This window comes from Aphis gossypii, chromosome 1 (assembly GCF_020184175.1).
Source record: "Aphis gossypii isolate Hap1 chromosome 1, ASM2018417v2, whole genome shotgun sequence".
Taxonomy (NCBI): domain Eukaryota; kingdom Metazoa; phylum Arthropoda; class Insecta; order Hemiptera; family Aphididae; genus Aphis; species Aphis gossypii.
In genome coordinates, this window is record NC_065530.1 from 86194382 (window position 1) to 86215533 (window position 21152).

Sequence of the window (21152 nt, forward strand, 5' to 3'; positions counted from 1 at the left end):
ATTTATAAAATATTTAATTGGAAACGGTGTTATTAAGGGGCAGTGTATAGGCAATTCTATGCTTATAAACAGTCTGTTCGTAATGCGTCGTTCTAGGAAATTTGACTACGTTGGTGAGAAACGTGCGTTATCGTTATGTTGATGTAGCCACGTAGGTAAATAAATTCAATTCAATCACGCACAATTTGTATATTTCAAATATTTAAAAATGAAAATTTATGCACAAAACCAGTTTTTGACGGTCAATTTTGATTTTTGTTGTAACTTTTTGAATAACAAGTACACTAAATTTTCAACAAAATTATAGTACATTACGTATCATTTTTTTAAACAATTATTAAAATATTTTGTCTTTTTTTTTATAATTTATAGACATTTTTATTTTTTGATTTATTATGAAATTAGTTTAATTTACTCATTAGAATCAGTCAACATTTTTTTTAAGCGTTTAAAATTCAAAGTTTTTCTTACTAGTTATAAAAAAAGTTGAGTGCTAATTTGCAAATATTATTATGAGTATTTAAACTAACATTTAAAAAAAAATTGGATATCCATGTATAAAATAACGATTTTTAAATCAATTTTTTCTTGTTTGTTGTAATTTAAAAAGTATTAACTGTAGTCTGTAGATTTTTAAAACATCAAATACTTAATGGAAGCTTTCATTTTATCTATTCTAAAATCTGAAAGTACCTAAAAGAACACTCACATTTTGTGACTTGTATTATATATGTAATATATAATATAATATAATATATAATATATATTACTTTTTCTAAAAAACATTATTTTTTTAAATTTCTTTTACAATGATTCTATACAGCAGGATTTAACCTCCTCCTCATTACTTTCCCCTAGATAACAAGTATTATTAGATCTGGGAAAGCAGACAATAAACCAAGCCAAGCAAACTAAAATATTGATACATATATAAAATTAAATTTTTTTTTATTTCTAAATAGTTAGAACTTATGCAATATTTCATATTATTTGTATAGGTCTGGAAAAAAATTTTAATTTCCACAAAACATTGTTGGAAAAAAGGTTCAAGATAATTTTCTTGTATTTCATACATTTAATAACAAATAAATATGTAAATGACTATATTTTGATAAATTCAAACTAGTTTTTTTTCATATAAGACTATATTATATAATAAAAATATGTAAAATAAAAACAAATATTGAAATATATTTTCACACTATGAACACACAGTTATAGTAAGTATGTAACAGTATAATTATATAATATAAAATAGTAAACACTTATTTATATTATACTAGGTTAGAGTTATATAATATTTTATTATTGTGCAAATACTCTTGGTGTCAATAATTTTGAGACATAATACTGTACAATATATTAAATGCATTGACCTGAAATTTCAAATAATAAACAGGAACTAAACATATTTTATTTATAAAATACATTTTAAATACATTAAGATGAAAAAGATAAGTAATATTTAATATTATTAACTAATATATTGATTTTAGAGTTATTTTATTTTTCAAAACAAAAATAATAATTAAATTAGAAAAAAATGTATTTGGTTTATTATAACCTTAAATTAATAACACGAATACAACAAATGGAATGAAGGGACATGTTTTTGTGTAAAAATAAATCATAAATTAGAACAAATAAAATAAATAAAAACAAAGATAATAATATAATTTTCATTTTAAATATAGTAGTATTTTTACAATTAAAAGCCATTGCATTATTAACTTATTGAGGCTTATACTCACCAAATATAAAATCCAAGAATATTACAAATATATTATATTATATATTTATTTATTCAAGCATAATCGTCATCATCATCATCAGATAATTCAGCATCAATATTAATGCCCTAAAAATATAAAAAAAAAAAAAACAAAATATTTAACAATATTATTATTTTTATACTCGGTTTATAAAATTATACATTTACAATTAATAGATGTGTAGTAAAATAATAATTGAAAAAAGATATCATGTATCTGATTTCAACTAAAACTTTATATAATTATTAAAATGTAAAACATGTTGTAAAAATTATCGTAATTATATCTTTTACTATAAATCAGAAGTACAGGAAAATTCATTAAAATTTCACAACATTTTAGCACTATTTTCTTTTGTATTGTTAAACAAGGAACTTTTGTTTTTAAAATTGAGATATACTCAACAAAAATTAAAATAACAATTATAAAACTATTTATATTATTACAGTGAAACCTCAATAACTCGAACCTCTATAAGTCGAATTTTCGATAACTCAAAGTAATGCCTTGGACCCTGCCTTACAATATATATTTTATATATTTTCTGTAAGTCAAATTTTTGATAACTTGAATTTTTTTTTTGTCCCCAATCGATTCGAGTTATCGAGGTTCCACTGTATTTATTTTTAGTGTAACCTTTAATCATAGTTAATCAAATATAACCTCCATAATGTAATTTTAAAATTTGAAGAATAATAAATCTTGAATTTAATCTTTATATTATAGAATATACAGTTGACTTTTGATAACTAATATAGTGGATCTCTAAAAAGTAATAATTTATCTAAACATTATTCAGATATTTATAATTTTTATTAACTTTAAGTTTTTAACAGTTCAATTTACATAATTTATTTTCACCTTCTAGGTATTAAAATATATATAAAGAAAATTAGATACTAACTTTATAAGAACTATATATAAATTAGATTAGATATAATGTGTTACCGTTGATCCTACATCATCCAAGTCCATATTTTCTAGTTCTTCTTCTAATTCTTTATCTACATCTTCAAAATCATCCACTATTTTTGAAGGAATTAATGGAATTAATGGTGGTGGTAAAATTACATCCTCTTCTTTCTTTTCTATATCTAAATATTCAAAATAATTCTACGTAAAAATGTGATATAATTTAAAAATTAATAATAATTAAATAGTTATAATTATAATTTACATTGAGTAAAAAACATTTATAGGTATCTCACAAATTATAATTCATTATATTATAAAAAAAAAAAGTTTAGGGGGTGATATATCACCTACATCACCTATCCCTCATAGTTACACCACGGCTATGACGTAAAAGCTGTATATAGTTGAACCACTAACAATTTTAACCTTTATAGAGATAAACAACATTTAAGACCTAATCACATTAGTATTTAGATCATTTTCATAAAACAGTACCCAACACAGAAAGTGTGGAATATACAAACCAAACTTTAAACAATGTGATTTGTTTTAAATGAGTTTCAACCAAATATATCATAATATTTATAGGTTATGAGGAGTAAAGTAACTAATATAGGGAGTTTGACAATATTAAGTAGCTCAGTCTGCTAACACGAGAATAGTTCAATCTGAACCTGAATATGGTATATATATATATCAGAACAAGTTCTGTGGTTTATTTTTTGATATTTATAATTAAGAGGATACAACTCTTGCATGTTTTATTTTAGACTTTAAAACCTACAACATAAGAAATTTGTGTTCTTAGCTTTAATATTAGGGTGAATTAATCTATTGCTCAACTTAAAAGTAAGAACAATACTGAGGTTTGTACACTAGTTTTTTACAATATTTTAATTTTGAAGCAAGTTATAACTTATATAATATGTGAATTCTTATATTACTGATGAATTTTTATCTATCCATCTTTTTCTTAAAAATTTAATATCTTAAAAACAAAACAAATACAGATAATGTTCTTACCTATAAGCTTAATAATTGAACAATTCATACTAACATTAAAGCTAAAACAAAATTGTTTCTAGGTTTAACATAGAGTTTTTCTCCTTTAATGCTATCTTGGTACTTAATATTAATTATTAGTGATTAAGTTTATTGTAGTATAATAAAAATATAAAATGATTATTTTTTTCTGATCATTGAATAATATTAATAAATAAATAACTGTATACATACAACTGGATTGTAAAACTTCAGCTTTGATGTTGGCAATTTGTTCATTTAAACTAAAACTTGGTTCTTTAGTTTCAGCAGCTTTCATTTCTTCTAAACAATTTCTTTCGTGATTCAACTAAAAATAAATTTAGGCATGTAGAACAGAATAAATTGTGTTAATATATTTTAAATAGCTTACTGGAGTATTAGCATAAGCAGCAGCTGGTAATTGCCTTTTTCGTTCAGCTTGTAAATAAACTTCTGTTTTTAATGATTCCTGGTAGTGAGGGAATAAGTTTTCATATTCATCTGGATTTGCTAATGATTCACTAGCTTTTACATTAGTTTTGCTTAATGAATCTTTCCAAAGTCCAACAACGTAAGACATTTTGCTAGGTAAATATGATCGAGCAAAAAATGCTGCTTCTGGCAATCTATCAGTTTCTATTAATAATTGTAAACATTTGTCTAGATCACCCAATAGTAAATACGACAGAAATGATATATTATTTTTGCCATTCGAGTTAGTACTTTCAGCTAGTTTTTTTACCATTTCACTATTCCCTAGATAAGTAAATTAATTTATATTAAAATTGAATACAATATAGGTATAATAAATACTAATACATACCAGAAGATGTAGCTAACAAAAGTAATCCACCATAATCTTGAGCCTGGTGGAGGCATTCTTGTGCTAATTCAAGATCAGCTTGTGCAGTAGCTAATTCAGAGAGTTGCCTCCATTTTTGAGGGCTAGATGCTTCCTTTGCAAGTAAATGTGCTTTAGCTAAGTCTTGTAATTGAATTGCTAATTCAAATTTATGCTCAACATCTGTTGATACTGATAATGCTTGTTTCTTATAACCCTGTGAAATATTATAATTAAGTAATTATAGTTGAGTTATTACACAAATAAATGTTGTAGAATAATGAAAATACTAATTGGTTAAACTAGTTTACTTCAGAAAATTGAGTAATGACATAGACAAAGTTATTTGATTATTCTTTTACATTGCTGAGTAACCTAATACTACTCATTAGTGGTTGAATAATGAAATAAAACAGTTAACTTTAAAATTTTTATGTTTATAAAAACTAAAAATAATCAATCATTAAAAATCTATATTACCTGCTTTTCTAAGAAATGAGCCACTCGGGTTCTATATTGGGATGGTACTGATGGTAGTATACGATCAGCAATTTCAAAATCTTTCCTCATGACGGCAGTTTGGTATTCCAATACAGATAAAAGAAGGCTATAAGAAACAATGTTAAGTTCCTTATCACCTAAGTAGAGCCGATTTTCTTTAGCAACGTATCCTAAGAGATACATTGTACGATCAAGATGAGATACAGTAACAATTTCTCCACCAACGTAATAGTTGATACGATTTACTCCATTGGTATAAATAAAGCAATCACCAACCATAAACCAGTTTTCACAACTTCTTGAACTTCTCCTAAAATCTAAAATGTAATTTATGGTTAATAATAAATGCATGATTTGACTACGTATGAGGTTTAATTTTGTTAACTAACCTCAAAGGCATCTTCAAGGCCATCAGGACTAGCAGCTTCATAATTAGATGCTCTTGCAGCACTAAGTACATTGACGTCAAAACGTAATATAAAGTATGCTTCATCGGTAGCAAGACATACTAATTCTCCAGATTCTGACCAAAATACATGCTTAGGTTGAGTCTCAATTCTTCGTACTAAGTTACCATTTTCCCAGTCATACAATGCCAATCCAGTAACAGATTTCACACCTAACAAATAACCTCCAAAAATACCATCGGCTCCACCTTCTGGTTTAAAAGACTTTTTTTCCTTAAAATTCTTAAAGACTTTGATTGTAGAAGAATTTTCTCTTATTGCATATTCAGAGTCAGAAGACCATACAAAATCTTGAGCGGAGCCAAATGCTTTATTACGTAAAGCCATTGATGTATATATAATATACTCTCCATCACCACATACTACTAAAAATCTACCATTTGGATTATGAGATATCGATTGTGGATAAATTTCACAGCTACCCATATCTTTAACTTGTATGGGTAAGCGTTCACCATCTTTGATTTCAGTTCCTTCCGCTTGAAGCATTGCTTTAAGATTAGCTTGTTGAATTTCACTATGACGAGCCCAAACAATTTTACCACCATGAACATCCATTGACATAGCTGGCTCTTCACGACCAACTTTAACCATTATGCTACCTTCATCATAACTAAAAAATCATAAATTATAATTACCATTTTGAGTTTTAATTTATAAAAGAACTAATAAGTAAAATAATAAAAAATTATATTCTTACCCTAAAGCCACATTATTAGATCCGCGTAAACAACAGATTGTCCATACACGTTCTAATCCATAATTTAATGATGATTCTAATCGATAAGTACCAGAATGCCAAATTCTGACTGTGCCATCTTCTGAACCAGTTAAAACAATTGGAAGTTCTGGATGGAAACAAACTGAAAAGACAAATATTTTTAAGTTACAATAATTTGATAAACAGTAAACAGAATTTTATTACCAGCAGAAATATTTTGAGCGTGGCCTTCTAATGTCTGAACACATGTTTTGTTTTGGTAATCCCAAATTTTAACAAGTCTGTCATCAGCACCAGATATTAAATAAGGCTTATCTCCAGCATGATAATAGTCAACACAATTCACTCCTTTTTCGTGTCCTTCTAATGTGAAATTTGGTGTAGAAGAACCAAGTTGCCATACTTTTACAGTTCTATCTAACGAAGCACTGGCAAAAGTATTGTTATCTTTGGGGTTAATCATAATCTGCATCACATAATGTGTATGTCCTTCAAAAACTTGTTGACAGGCCCATTGTTTTTCCCAATTCCAAAGTTTTATCAACATGTCGTCTATAAAACATACAAAATTAAATGCATAACAATTTCCTCTGCACATAATAACTAATATGCATTTTTTTTTTTTTTTTTTACTAGCTTTGTGAGCAACCTGAGAGAACATAATAATTCACCCATACAGTGTGTATCAAAATTTAATACATACCACTACTTGTGAGTATAAAAGGTTGTGAAGGATGAACAGCAATACTTCGTAAGTAATCAGAATGTGCATCTAGTTGATGAACACGCTCCAAAGTATTATAGTTGATAACACGCAATTGCATATCATCTGAACCAGTAACTATCCAATTTTTTCGAGCAACAAATCTAGCTGCTCTTACAGGTAGTTCACATACCTAATGTAAAATATTATGATGATCAACAATTTATCATCTACAGTTATATATATGTATAAACATAAAAGGTATCACATTAAATATAGGCCATACAAAAATCTATTTCTATATCTATGTGACAACTATACATAAGTAAATATAAAATATTTCACTTTGGTTGATAAGTAAATTTAAAAAAATAGTAAATTGTCAATACTTATAAAAATAATTAATTATTTTTGGGTCTAAAAATGGTTTTTTGGTTGAAAAATATAACCCAAATATTTAATAAATAATTATTATTATAAAATAATAAATAAAAATTACAAATTAATATAGTAATTAACAATTAATATGCAAATTTAAGTATGTAATGCTTTACTATGTATATAACAATAGGTTAAAAGAAATATAAACTATAATTAGTAACTAGGTAATTAAAACAATTAAATTTAATTATTATAATCAAAAATTATTATAATTTTTTGTTTTGTCAAATTTGTATGATAGGACCACCATATTAACTTAAAATATTTAACTGAAAGTTATGAATGTAATTCAAACATAAATATATGTATAAGAAAATTAATTTTAAGTAATAATACATAGACATACTCCATGTGATGACATCAATTGTATATCTAAATATTAAGAATTTTCATTTAATATAGAAATAAGCTCATTATTAATGGCAAATGTTAATGTAACACCGAAATATTGTGATAAATATAATTTAATAAACAATGTGTAGGTTTACTTCGTATGATTTTATGAGTGTAGCTGTTTCATGGTTCCATATATGAACAGTGCCATTGTATAAAGATGCTAACATCCATGGTTCTTTGGGATGAAGGTCGACACACTTGACACGATCTGACCGAGCAGTCAACTTACGCTTGATATCTAAACGTAAAGGCTGGAAAATACCAAACGATTAAACACAGTGCTCTGGATAAGTCTTAAATATACTGTAGTCGTATCCCAGACAATTATAGTAAGCATACTCACCATTTTTAAGGTTTTACAATTAAAGCCTCAGAATATCCACTGCGTCGAGTATTCGTGTGAATTATTTGATCCTCCAGGGAATGACATATACGGGTTCAAAATATTAAAATTATTATTAATTATCTATATTTGTTTAACGAGTGTGTGTGGACGCAGAATGTTGTCGTCGGCAGAAAGTACAGTGGTCTTATCAGTATGGTTATCAATGTCGACTGATGACGACGGACGTGTACATAAGCAGTCGTGCCAAAAGTTAAATCATAAACACTGTATATGATTTAAGTGCCGATCAAATGCCTATGCCGTATTGCCGTACATCGCTTTGGTCCATTTTGTTCTACTAAATGTCGTATCAGTAATTTTTTTAAATTGAAGTAATCTGTAATGTTCAAAATTGAAAATACCATAATATTTATTTCATTATTTGTTCTGAGAAATACCTATTTAATATATTAATATGGAAATTAAAAAACTCAGTTTCTTTGATTTCCAACTTGAGCATTTAAATTCAAAAGTTAAGGGTTAAGACATAAAATAATATTATAATAACGAAATTGGGGAAATCACTGTCTCTGATCTTGTTTTTTAGTAGGTCTCGAGTTTATTCTATACCGTCATTGTTACAGTAGATCAGTAGATCACTGTCGTTTCAAGTCCATAAAAAGTATAAATATAACTAGAATAGATGAATCTTTATTATACCGTTTACACTACGACTACCTATTACCTATACTTTGATGTTCCTATATTTTTACTGGTAGAAAGTGGGTTTGATGGTTTACTATTTTTCGGAACAAAGATTGAAAGGGACTATTATTTCATGGACCTTTGTATTTATGTAGTGAAATGTGATATGAACCATACGTTTCATAAGACATATGTTCAAAATGTGTTGTATGTAACATGCCAGTATTATACTATTATATAGCACGATTACTTTTCAAACCAAATCACGTAAGAGTTAATAAACAAAATAGACAGAACAACTTTAATTTTTAAAAAAAAATAATACAATTTATTCCAATATCCAATTTTCTTGTTTCCTTCAAATATCTTCCATTTGTTCCAATTTTCCGCAAAACATTTGTTCTAATAGTAATTTGTACCAAACTTCGGAAGCTGGCGAATCATGAATCATGATGATTCATGAATGAGAAGCCTGCGGCGTGCAACAGGTTTCACCAACAAATATAATGTTTACCTATTGGTTATTTGGCTATTGCTTATTATTATTCATTATAAATATTATAATATTGTTATGGTAAATTCATTTTTTGTAATATTATCGTGATTTATAATGGTTGCCCGTTGGTTATGCACTTTATAGTTATGACTACTTAGTATACTTAGTAGATATACAGTAAGAACTATTAAACTGTACAACACAATACACATACAACTCCCAAGACTTGTATTTAATAGACATAATACGAGTACCTGAATAATATATTAATATGTCTATAGGTAGTTTATGTATGTAATACACGACGTTGTCGAGTCGACGTTACTTATCAAATAATATTAGGTACTTAAAAAATATTTGTATGAACTATCAATATATATTATATTGACGTCTAATTATGTGTTATTTTACGGTTTCGTGTCTAGCGCCAACCGTCATACTTTAGTGGTTGTCTTCATCGCTTGCCATATTATACTGTATAAGTTAGTTAGTAGAACGTAGTAATCGTAGTGTGTTTATGTTTATACATTGACCAACGAGGGGAACCTGGTAGGAGGTGTCGGTGGCGCGTCACAGTCTGGTCCGACGATCGCAACTGCGACGGTAGACGGGCCAGTATCACCATTAACAATTCGTCACTGACTGAGGAACAAGAACGCGTCGCCACCAGAGCGTTCGTCCGCCGACGGTCGCGACTGCCTTCTGTCTCCTACAACAGACATTGTCCACTGGTTTTTGTGCGTGTATAGAATATATCGACAACGACAAAATGGTTTTCGATGCCTCCAGGGAACATTGGGCCGCATTGCGACACTGAGTGTCGGCCGGATATGCATTGTCAGTTTGGATTTGGCGGCGTCGGATCCATGGGGGACAACATTAGGAAGAAGACCACCAGCGACACGTTGCCCAAACCCGGAAAGGTCAACTCTGGTACTTTAATATACTATTATTATTATTACTATTATTATTTACTTAAAAAATATGAGCTGAGCGGAACGATGATGATGAATGTATTTGTAGATGTTTATATACGTAATACGTAGTACCTAGTTTGTTTATTCATACGCTCGAAATGTAGGCCGAAATTCTTCGTCCTCTTGTGTATGTATTTATCTACAGGATGTAAATATCCTGAATTCGCCAGAGAAAGAAAGTGGTTGTGTTTTGGGTCACTTTCACTGCAGTGTTATGGTGTTCGATTAGCCCGGGGTGTTTTAACACATTTGCATGACTGCATAGCGCTCGGTAGTCACTGTTAAGTATGGACAAGTTCATAACTTCGTTTGGCACCAATTGCGCAAATATTGTGACTATTGTTTTGTTATTCAATGAAACTCTGTACTCATTATGGTTTTTGTGTATTTCTAGTCATGTTCGATGATTTATTTATTTTGGTATTTTCTTGGGTACTAGAAATAGTAGTCAGTGACCAACAAATTCAAGTAAAAAAAAAAAAAAAAAAAAATACAATTTATAAATTTTAAATTGAATATATTTTGATTTTTGAGTTCTTATGATAATAATTCTTTCAAACTCTTTTCGAGAAATATTGTAAATATTTATGGTATTTATTTTATAACTATGTCAAATCAATTGTATCTAAGGAAAATATAATTTTGGATGTATAGTAAAACCTCATTAATCTGGACTAATTGGGGCCCTAGGTACTCCGAACTAATGAAAGTCCGGATTAAACAAAATAACCTTAAATTGATAATTATAAATTTAAAAAATTTAAGTCTAATACTTATATTTAATAATATTAAAGCACACCTTCTAGTATAATTTATGTATTATAATTTATAAATGGCTGTCTGGATTAATGAGATTTTACTGTAATTTCATAAGCAATATATTTATATATCGTTTACCTATATTATTTAAATATGAATGTTATTGTTATATTTAGGAAGTGAGGGCCTACGTATTATTATGTACAAAATATAAAGAAGCACTTTTAAAACAGTTTCCATATTGTTATTGGTTCTATACATAAACAGGCACATATCTACCATACAAAAACAAATAATTATTGTCTTCTAAAGAGTAAATTTAATTTTAAAAAAACCTTTTAAAATACTAACTATGTATCGTAATAAAAAATATATGCATAATATTATGTTGTTTAATTATTACATAGTATATAAAATGAACAATTTGATAGAATCAAAATTTAAAAGTGAATAAAGGAGGAAAATTCTTCATAGTTAATTACTTTCTTTTTTTAGATTTAATAGATCATCTGATTCCTGTATTAATTCAGTAGATCACTAAAACTAAAAATTATATATTAAATCATGTTTAAAGACTATAAGCTCACTATTGCCTATTGATTCATTAAATATATAGTAATTGGTTCCATAACCAGGCTTATGAATACTTAAGGTGGCCAGATGGCCCATTTAATTATTACAGGATTGTCTTATTTTTAAATTTTTTATTCAGTAATCTCAACTACTTAGTTTGAGACATCTAAATATTACTTTTTCTGAAACACATTATCACACATCTTTTTTTATGGTATGTCATTCTATACCTTTTTGTCATATTTCAAAAATAATTTATTGTAAACTGTTAAGTAGTCTTATATGTTTTGATACCTTATACGTTTATTCTTGTTTCTCATTTACTTATTGTTCCATTAAGTACAGATTGTAAATTTCATATAAAAAAATAATAATAAATATATCAAAATGTTTTAATAACAAAGCTTTAAAAATAAACATTTATTTCAAAATAATCCTCAAATGAAATAAATATTTTTTATTGTGTTTCAACGTACTTCTTATTATTATATACATGTTATTATGTTCTATAAAATAGTTTTTAGTTTAATTTTTACCGAGTTCGTTAACACTTTAACTTAATTTGTTTATAACTATAATATACTAAATATTAGTTCATCACTGCTGTTATAAAATAAACAAAAGTATTCATTTTTTATAAATATTTTATTGAAAATTAATCTGATAAATTATCTACAAAATATATGTTATAATATAAACAATATGCTTCTTTCAAAGTTGATTATGATATTAAAATTAGTCTGATTCTTCTGTCGACTTTTTTTCTGTATTAACATCTAATGACTTTCCATATTGTTCCAAATATCGAACCATTGTCAATTGTGTTTGTCCTATAGTCTGCAAACACCTATTGTTTACTTGTTCTATTACACCAACCAATGCTGCTCTGGCGTTATCAATATTTACCAGGTTTCCATATTCTACAGTTTGGTTTTTGCTTAACAATTTTCCATCAACTATAGATGCTAATAAAATTAAATGAGGCGTCTTCTTTGTAATTTTTAACAATTTAGGTACCTGTGATGTGCTACTAAATACTATTGAGCTGTGTGATTGAAATAAATCCAACACTGCTGCATAATGTGTGTCTGCTAGAGCTAGTTTTAAAGTACTTTTACCATATACAACGTAATCCATATCAGCCATTTTAAAAGTTTTTGCAGTTTTAAAATCAATTTCCCCCTTAACTGGATTTTTATGAAAAATAGCAATCATTGCACTTTGTTCAAATAATTCTCTAAGTTCTTTGGCCAAAATATTTTCATATGGATTTTCTTCAATTTGTTTAAATGCTTTACTGAACGGCTTAGGGCATCTTTCACTCCATTTCATATCTGATGGTTTTGGCCACGGATATTTAGGCATTGCTATTGTGTCAATGACTGCACGGTAATGATCTGGTTTTCTGGGTTTCTGTACATTGACTCTTCTATATCGAACACTGACGACATTTGGTATAAATCCTCGGCTACAAATAGCTTTAGTTGAACAGTTTAACATGATGTTCCAGATTCCTAATTATTATTGTTAACTATATTGTTTGGTTCAAAATTGAAAACTCTTAGGTAAAATTTGTTAGTACAAAACAAAAAAAAAAAATAGTAAATCACGAATGTTATTATAATCTTTTACAAAAACTTATAATTTTTTTAAATAATAATAAATAATATCATAAGACTTACTAACTTGGAACGATAACCTCAATTCGTTCTCTTTTTTTTATCAATCTTGAAGCAGTGTAGCCATATTTTATTATAATATTATGCTTTAAAATATTGTATTTGGGCGTGTCTTGTTTTAGTTAATACGATACATTTATTCGTAATATACTATAGTACTATACAACAGCCTGCTTAGTACTATATTATATTTAAGAAGTCAAGAAGACATTAATTAAGTATTATTAAAAAAAATATATATTTGGAATGGTTACATAATAATATCTATTTTTAATTATATTTATATCATTAATCATTTATTAGTATAAAACTTCAGAAATTCGAGATTAATTAATAAAGAAACTTAACTACATAATATTATTTAATCATTGACTTGGTAGTTGGTATAAGACACAATTACACTAGTACTTACATATCGTAATGAATTTAAATTTGCAATTAAGTATACTTTTTATTTGTCTCTGGATAAAAAGATAAATTTTTGATCATGCTGTTTGTATACTTATCGACTTATCTTGAATTGTTTAAAGAAATAGTTAAAACAATACATGTTATTTACTTAAAATTTTAGGCAATTTTTTTCTTGCTACTTAAATGTATAACAATTATTTTAGCTAAAATGTATTATCAATGTTAAATATATTTTTATTTACTATCTAAGTAATCTAATTCCCCCTTTTCGTTTAAATTCCTATAGGACTTAATATATTCTTTAACGTTTTGGGATCGATAATATAGGTAGGTATAATAATAAATCTATAAAACATAATATATGTTCTGGCTTAAACTCAGTGTTTTATATCACTGCCTATTATTTAGTAGGCTTCCTCAACTTACCTATTGACTTTTTTATCCAATGTATAAATTCTTAAAACAAAATATTTATTACGGTTTTGTGTTGTATAAGTATACATATAATATAAAATTATATAAAATTTTAATAGTTGGCTTATGGGTTTATAGCTAATATAATTAATCAATATAGTATACTAACTCTCAAATGCTTAATTTATTGTTTTTATATATGTATATCCATGTAGGTAAAGGTAAATTAGACATACACTTTTATAGATCACACTTTTCATTTTATAAATATTTTAATACAATTTGGCTAGTGGTTGGATTTTATTTTTCATCTAATTTACCACGACACTCATTGAAGCAAATAATTGGTTTCGTGAAAGTGCTTTAGAGTAATTTAATTGCATTCATAACCTACTAGGAAAATAGAAAATAACACTTAAATGGTTAAATCTTGATATCTATTTTACTACATTGTACTTATTTCTGATTCATTTATTTCGGTTATTTTTGTTTTACACGAATCGCAAATAGGTGAAATGGGCTTTTTATTTATATTGGAAGAATTAGCGCCATAAATTATTCTCGTTTATTGTTTTACTTAATATTATAATATATTTTTTGTGCTTAGGACATTTAGCCATTTAGGTAATTTATTCCTTGACTTATTTTATTTTAAATGCCGTATGTGATCTGTATTTTTTTTATCATGTAAGTGTGTGATTGATTGTTTTACGCTTATACTTGGTCAAAATATGTTTATAAACAATCTTTAGTGGTGAATGTTTTAAACTTTAAATAATTCATATAATATTATTTTGTATTCGATATAGGTACCCAATGGTAATGAATGTGTAACAATATCGTTATTAATTTAACCCAGAATACTAGCTATCAGAAGACTCTGTTTTTATTATTATTTACTATAAGTTCCCATTGAGATTGTATCTGACAAATTTCTTTTGTTTTGTTTTTCTCCTTGGATAAAAAACAAAAAAAAAACTGAAAATAGTTGTAGCGACGGCGGGACAGATAGTCTGGATAGTTCATCGGTCGGGCGCCACAACCGGTGTACGAGCTGTGCGAAAGGGGAATCTAGGTGGTTGGTGTGTCATGTAATGGTTATGTCGGAGGGGTTGAATGTGTAGGAGGGGAAATAGTGGACATTAAGTAATAATAATTTATTTACATGCACTGTGTGCGCCTATGTATATATACTACCTTAGAACGTAGTGTCCTGCGTATAATATTAGTATTATAATGTATCATAATATTATAAGTATTTGTTATGAACATATAGGTATTTTATATTATGGTTTTTATCGCAAAATTTAATCACGCTCGAGATTGTTTGGTGAAAAAAATAGTGTAATATTATATTTGACCGCTGTCTGCGCGACCGTAGTCGTAGGTTCGATTAATGTTCCATGGTATACAATTGTATACGACTCGGACTTCTCAGGCTACAGTAACAGTTTTAGACCTCGGCGCAGCTTAACGACTGATGTACGTTCTCTGCAGGCAACTGTACGTTCTCTTGAACATCAAATTTTAATCACTGATCGCCTGTAGATCATCATTGTTACTAGCATAACTGAGTGATTGTTTTATGTACGATGACAGAATAATAATAATATTATTACTATTATAATATCGCGAAATTCGTTTTCGTAATTTTAATCACGAGTACCTATCGATGTGCATACATTTGAACAAAAGTAAATTTCTGTTTTCGGATGTGCGCGACTTTTCGAACCCATGGAATTTATCCTACTTATGTTTTCCACTGTTCATCTCGAGTGAGAGGGAGAAAGCGCCGCCTCCGCCGCACCCCATTGCCGAAAACCACCTGCCAACCCCAGAGCAACAGGTAGTTTGTCTGTAAACAGCGTATGCACGCATGTGTTACTTCTACGTGCGCTGGAACAATATTATTTGTTATTATTTTATATTTGTGACCACGACTATAGCTATTTAAGATATTATAAGTGTATAACGACGCTCGGCGCCTGTTTTTTTTCCTGTCGGAACAATTTTTTTTTAGTTTTATGCTTTTTTTTAAACAATTTTCTATATAATAAGTAGTAAAGGTAAATCATATCTTTACTAAAAATATTTTAAATACAGAGAAACACTTAACCTAACCGGTTGGTAAACCTGATACAACTCATACTCACGCACGCACACATCTATTCATCCAGGCGTGAAACCATTGTGACTTTCCATTACAATGAACCTCATATAGGACCGTTTTTTTCTCGTTATTATTTTCTCACAGTCTATTCACAAACAACAATAGAGGCTGTTGATGACGCGCTCTTCTCTCTCTCTGCAGGTACTCATTTCATGGAATGTATTTTAGACCTTATTTTTTGTCGTATGTAAGATCGTCATTTGTTTATGGTATAGTAGTGTCTATAAAGCGGAATAGTAGGGAGGCCTTGCTGTATCATTATTTTTATTATTAATGATGAAATGTTTTTTACATTGAATTCTCATTTTAACTGCTTTATTATTTTCTAGTGTGTAAAGAATGGTTGGTCCACGAGGACAGCGCATTGGCGTATCATTTACAAAAGTTGGAAGGTCAGTATACTTCTTGTTGCGCATTATTTCGTTTTATAAACTCCATTAATATATTTATTATTATTTTACAGTCGACGAGCATTACAGTGGCAATCGTACACGAAATGCTATCGTTCGACAAGACTTGCCTACAGCCAAGGAGGAACAGGAACGTGAGATACGTGAAGCTGAAGAACGATATGGCGCATACATCAAAGAACAGTGAGTTTAATTAAAGTGTAGATGCTTAATTGTTTACATAATTTTTGTTATAATTATTTTAGTCTTTATACTTACAATTTTTATGTATAAGATTTTTGTAGTTTTCTTAATATTGTTAATAAAAATGAATACATATAACAGTTGGGTGTATCAGAATTTTGATAGTATAGGAAAATCTCTATTACTAATTTCCTTAAGATTGAAATATTTTTACAATGGAAAACTCAGTTGATTTTAAGTGATTTCATTAAAAGGTGGTTTTATTGTAATATTTTGCTTATAAAATTATCATGTTTGCACAATGACTTTTGTTGCTTAAATAAAATAACTTATTATCTCATAACTAAGCCATCTTATTTTATTTATATTTTTTTAGGGAAGAAAAAGATCTCAAAGTTGCTATGGAATTAGCTGAAAAATTAAAAAAAAATAAGTATACGCCTCATGACATTGAGATTAAGACAAATGCTGCTGGAGGTAGACCTGGGATATTAAAAAAACACCGTCAACCCGAATCTACTAAAAGGTATTTATTGTATCAAATGTCTACTATTAAAAATTGTTTTAGTTAAATAAATAAATATTGATCAATTTTTAAAGTTTTACAGTTGAGTCCAATGAATACACTGAGTTTGATATTGATGACATTTTGCATGACATTGATTATGAAGAAGAGGTCAACCGTCGAATTCAAGAACAAAAGGATGCTGTGAGTATTTATTTTTTGTTTTTTATATTTTATTAAATAATTATTAGATCCACAGTCATAGCATTTTACGGGTGTAGGCTTTAGTACACGTTAATATTTACAATCGTGACTAGAGTTACACTCGTCAAATTCTAAAGACCTAATCAACAATATCAATGTAATTAATTTCTTAGCTTAAATTTTTATATTATTTAGTAAATAAGTAATTATTAATAATTAAATATAAGGAATTGGCCAAGCGATTACAAGAACAAGAAGGTCGTCCCTTGACAATTGAAGATAGAGATAGACTAATTGCTATTGAAACACAAGACTGTGAATTGGCTAAGCTTTTACAAGAAAAAGTAAGATTTATAAACATTATGAAAGGAATGTTCATTAAGAAGTTACATTTATTTTAAGGAAAAAGCGCGACTGAGGAGAGCTCGTGAAAAAGCAAAACAAAAAGCATTACTTAAAAAGCAACAGCAGTTAGAAGAATCATCTGAAGTTGTATCAAGTACTCAAGAACCTCTTTCTAATATTGCGATTGCTATTGATCCAACTTACAGTTCAAGAAGAACAGAACTACAAGATATTTCTTGTAAGTATTAAAAGTATTAACTATTAAGTATTTATTAATTATTAATTCATTTTTATATATTCACCAAAATAATTATGAATTGTTATAAATTATAGGTGGTACTACTACTGCTCTATCTTCATCATTAGACGATGTTCCTCCATACATGCCAATTCAAGGACAACGACGTAGTAATCATACAGATAAGAAAAAAAAGTCAAAGACTGATGGTGTTGCATCATTTTTTAAAGTATTTAAGTAATTTTTGTGGGGGAAATATTTAAAAATAAAATGTGATATTTCTATATTCTAGATTCTCAGTTTAACAGAGAATGTATTCATAGTAAATTCTTTATTTAGTTAATTTTATTTATCTTAAAAATTATTGTTAATCAAAACCTGGTATTCCACCAATTTATAAAACTGTGTTCATTGTCAAACTGAACATTTTTAATACCTAATTCATGTAAACTGAAATAACAAGTATTTTTAGTTCAATTTTTTATTTTACCTGTTGGCTTTTGTCAATTTTATTTTTATCGTCATTAACTATAAGTTCATATTATACAAAAATAGTTTATATTTTTTTACTAATACTGTTCTTATTGTAATTATGAAACTAATTACATTAATCTATTAATAACTATGGACTTATGAAAAAAGAAAATTATATGTACAGTGTTTTTATTATTTTTATTGTTACACTTATAAAATAAACAATTTTTGTATTTTTATACAACAATGTATTGTGTAGCCTGTAGAATATATATAATAACTCCTAATCCAACCTGTTCTATGGTTTGTTTTTTTGATAACTTTTTGTATATCCCTGTTAAAAGTTTTTAAATACTTTGATCACAGATTAAGATATAATGGACTGTTATCAAACAAGTTGGGGGGGGGATAAGTATCAAATGTTAGATTATCCCTATTAAAATCTAAAATTAATATTATAAATAAAAATAAATATATTAATTATTTTAAATTAAATCTTGTTGTAAATAGGTAATGTAAATTACAAAACTTTTATTTATTATTATAACTAACCAGTTTTTTGCATAAGCGTGTAATAATCTAAGTTAGAAAAAAGCATGTAGATATAGGTACTCCCAAAATAATTAAGAAAATATATAGCTACCTACCTTATACGCTTTCAGATGAATTCCTTTTTTCCATATTGTTACACGATTAATTATAAACTCGATTTTTTGACATCAAATTTTCTGATGTTAGTATAATATACCTTAAGTTCAAAATTAGTTATTGCTTATAATTTAAAATTTACCAAACAAGTTTATTATTTTTAAGAATTACCAACATTGTTTAAATCAATTATCTATAACATAAATATACTCTTTAAATTTTTTGATTTAATTTTTAAAAGTATGAATTGGTATTAAATTAACAACAACAAATAGCTATAACGAAGGATTTAAATATTTTGCTAGCTATAAAAATATATTTGATATCATTCCTTAGTACTCAGGATTATAACAATCACCCTTATTTATGGATTTTTTAGATAATACCCGTGTAAATTTGCATTAATTAACAATAAGTATAAAAATATTGCTAAGAAAATAGATCTTAGGTTAGGTTAACCTAACCATAGAAATTATTTTTTAGTGAAGTATATACTTCAGTATTGACCTGTGGAGTGATAACAGTAATTAAAATATAAAATATAGGTGAATTAAAATTAAGCTCGTGATAAATTTTTTGGGAAAATTATTAATTATTCTGCATTGTACATTTGTACCGAAGTCTTGGACATAAAAAGACAATAAATGTCTTAACATTCAATAGGTACCCATTGTTCCTGTGTTGAGAAAATTGAATTTTATAACTTAATTTACTCCCACATGACTCAAATTATAGTTTTAAAGAAGAAAATATCCCCTCCCATCCATTCCTATCCACGACATGCTTGGTATGCCCTCCCTTCATCCATACTTGTATACAATGTGATATATACAGGGTGATTTTTTTATCAAACAACACTCATTATTTCCAAAAGTATTCATGTTTTTGAAAATATTTTTTATCCGTATAATTTTTTAAGTTTTTTACTTTTTTGAATGACAACATAGATTTTTAATTTCATATTCCAAAGCAGAATAATTTTCTGAGTAATTCGATACATAAAAATCAAATTTAGGGTGAGTAGTTTATGAGTTATACTTATTCAAAGTTTAGACAAGCAGAGTAGTGGACAAACATTTTGTGGGGTAACCCCGTACCACTCCACTCCGCGCAGCTAAACTTTAAATACGTAAAACTCATAAACTACTCACCCTAAATTCGATTTTTATGTATCGAATTACTCAGAAAATTATTCTGCTTTGGAATATGAAATTAAAAATGTATGTTGTCATTCAAAAAAGTAAAAAACTTAAAAAAATATAAGGATAAAAAATATTTAAAAATATATTTTTTTTATAAAAACGTTGTTTTTTTAACAATTAGAAACTATGTAAAAAAATATTTTCAAAAACATTAATACTTTTGGAAATAATGAGTGTTGTTTGGTAAAAAAATCACCCTGTATATTACTTAAAAAAAAAATAAAATTATAATAAAATAATATATATATGTGCGATAAATATATTTAATTATAGCTGAATTAGGTTTTCGATATATTATATATTTATATAATATACCTAGTAAATATTAAAATAATAAATATACGTTCTATTCAGTTCTCCTATTCATGTAAATAGTATGCTTAAATGTATACATGCCCCCTTAACAGCTTTTATATGATATAGCTATTTAAATAGTAATAAATACAGTGTAAAATAAATGGAAAATATTATCCAAATTTCATTCGTTGTTATGCTATAGACTATAGAGTTACAAATAATTGAAAACATATATCATGTGTAGAATTGAATATTAAATAAAAAATATTGGCACAATATATTACTGGAGTTTATTAATGGCAACAGTATTTGAAAAGGCGATCATATTATAAAATAGGTACAGTACAAGGAAATCTA

General features: G+C 27.3%; 3 protein-coding genes across 3 annotated transcripts; 1 reads left to right on the forward strand and 2 right to left on the reverse strand.

The window, feature by feature from the left end:
- Positions 1-1649: 1649 nt before the first annotated feature.
- Positions 1650-8310, reverse strand: LOC114132876 (coatomer subunit beta'). Its single transcript, XM_027998478.2, is given in 13 exon segments — positions 1650-1858; positions 2721-2866; positions 3924-4038; positions 4102-4466; positions 4534-4768; positions 5032-5327; positions 5330-5369; positions 5442-6132; positions 6220-6382; positions 6445-6792; positions 6944-7136; positions 7873-8031; positions 8124-8310. Coding segments are annotated over 13 exon segments (2808 nt in total). The 5' UTR covers positions 8127-8310; the 3' UTR covers positions 1650-1804.
- Positions 8311-9842: 1532 nt separating this feature from the next.
- Positions 9843-18895, forward strand: LOC114126834 (coiled-coil domain-containing protein 50). The gene is made up of 8 exons (XM_027990902.2): positions 9843-10239; positions 16619-16681; positions 16753-16882; positions 17259-17408; positions 17483-17591; positions 17819-17935; positions 17994-18174; positions 18270-18895. The coding sequence occupies exons 1-8, from the start codon at positions 10086-10088 to the stop codon at positions 18413-18415; spliced, it is 1050 nt and encodes a 349-aa protein (XP_027846703.1). The 5' UTR covers positions 9843-10085; the 3' UTR covers positions 18416-18895.
- LOC114126923 (39S ribosomal protein L10, mitochondrial) lies at positions 12242-13290 on the reverse strand. Its single transcript, XM_027991003.2, has one exon. The coding sequence runs from the start codon at positions 13113-13115 to the stop codon at positions 12351-12353; it is 765 nt and encodes a 254-aa protein (XP_027846804.1). The 5' UTR covers positions 13116-13290; the 3' UTR covers positions 12242-12350.
- Positions 18896-21152: the final 2257 nt, after the last annotated feature.

Coding starts and splice junctions, on each gene's coding strand:
- LOC114126834 (XM_027990902.2), top strand. CDS start 10,086: ATGCCTCCAGGGAACATTGGGCCGCATTGCGACACTGAGTGTCGGCCG. Junction 16,682..16,752: donor TCATTTACAAAAGTTGGAAG/GTCAGTATACTT, acceptor ATTATTTTACAG/TCGACGAGCATTACAGTGGC. Junction 18,175..18,269: donor AGAACTACAAGATATTTCTT/GTAAGTATTAAA, acceptor TATAAATTATAG/GTGGTACTACTACTGCTCTA.
- LOC114126923 (XM_027991003.2), bottom strand. CDS start 13,115: ATGTTAAACTGTTCAACTAAAGCTATTTGTAGCCGAGGATTTATACCA.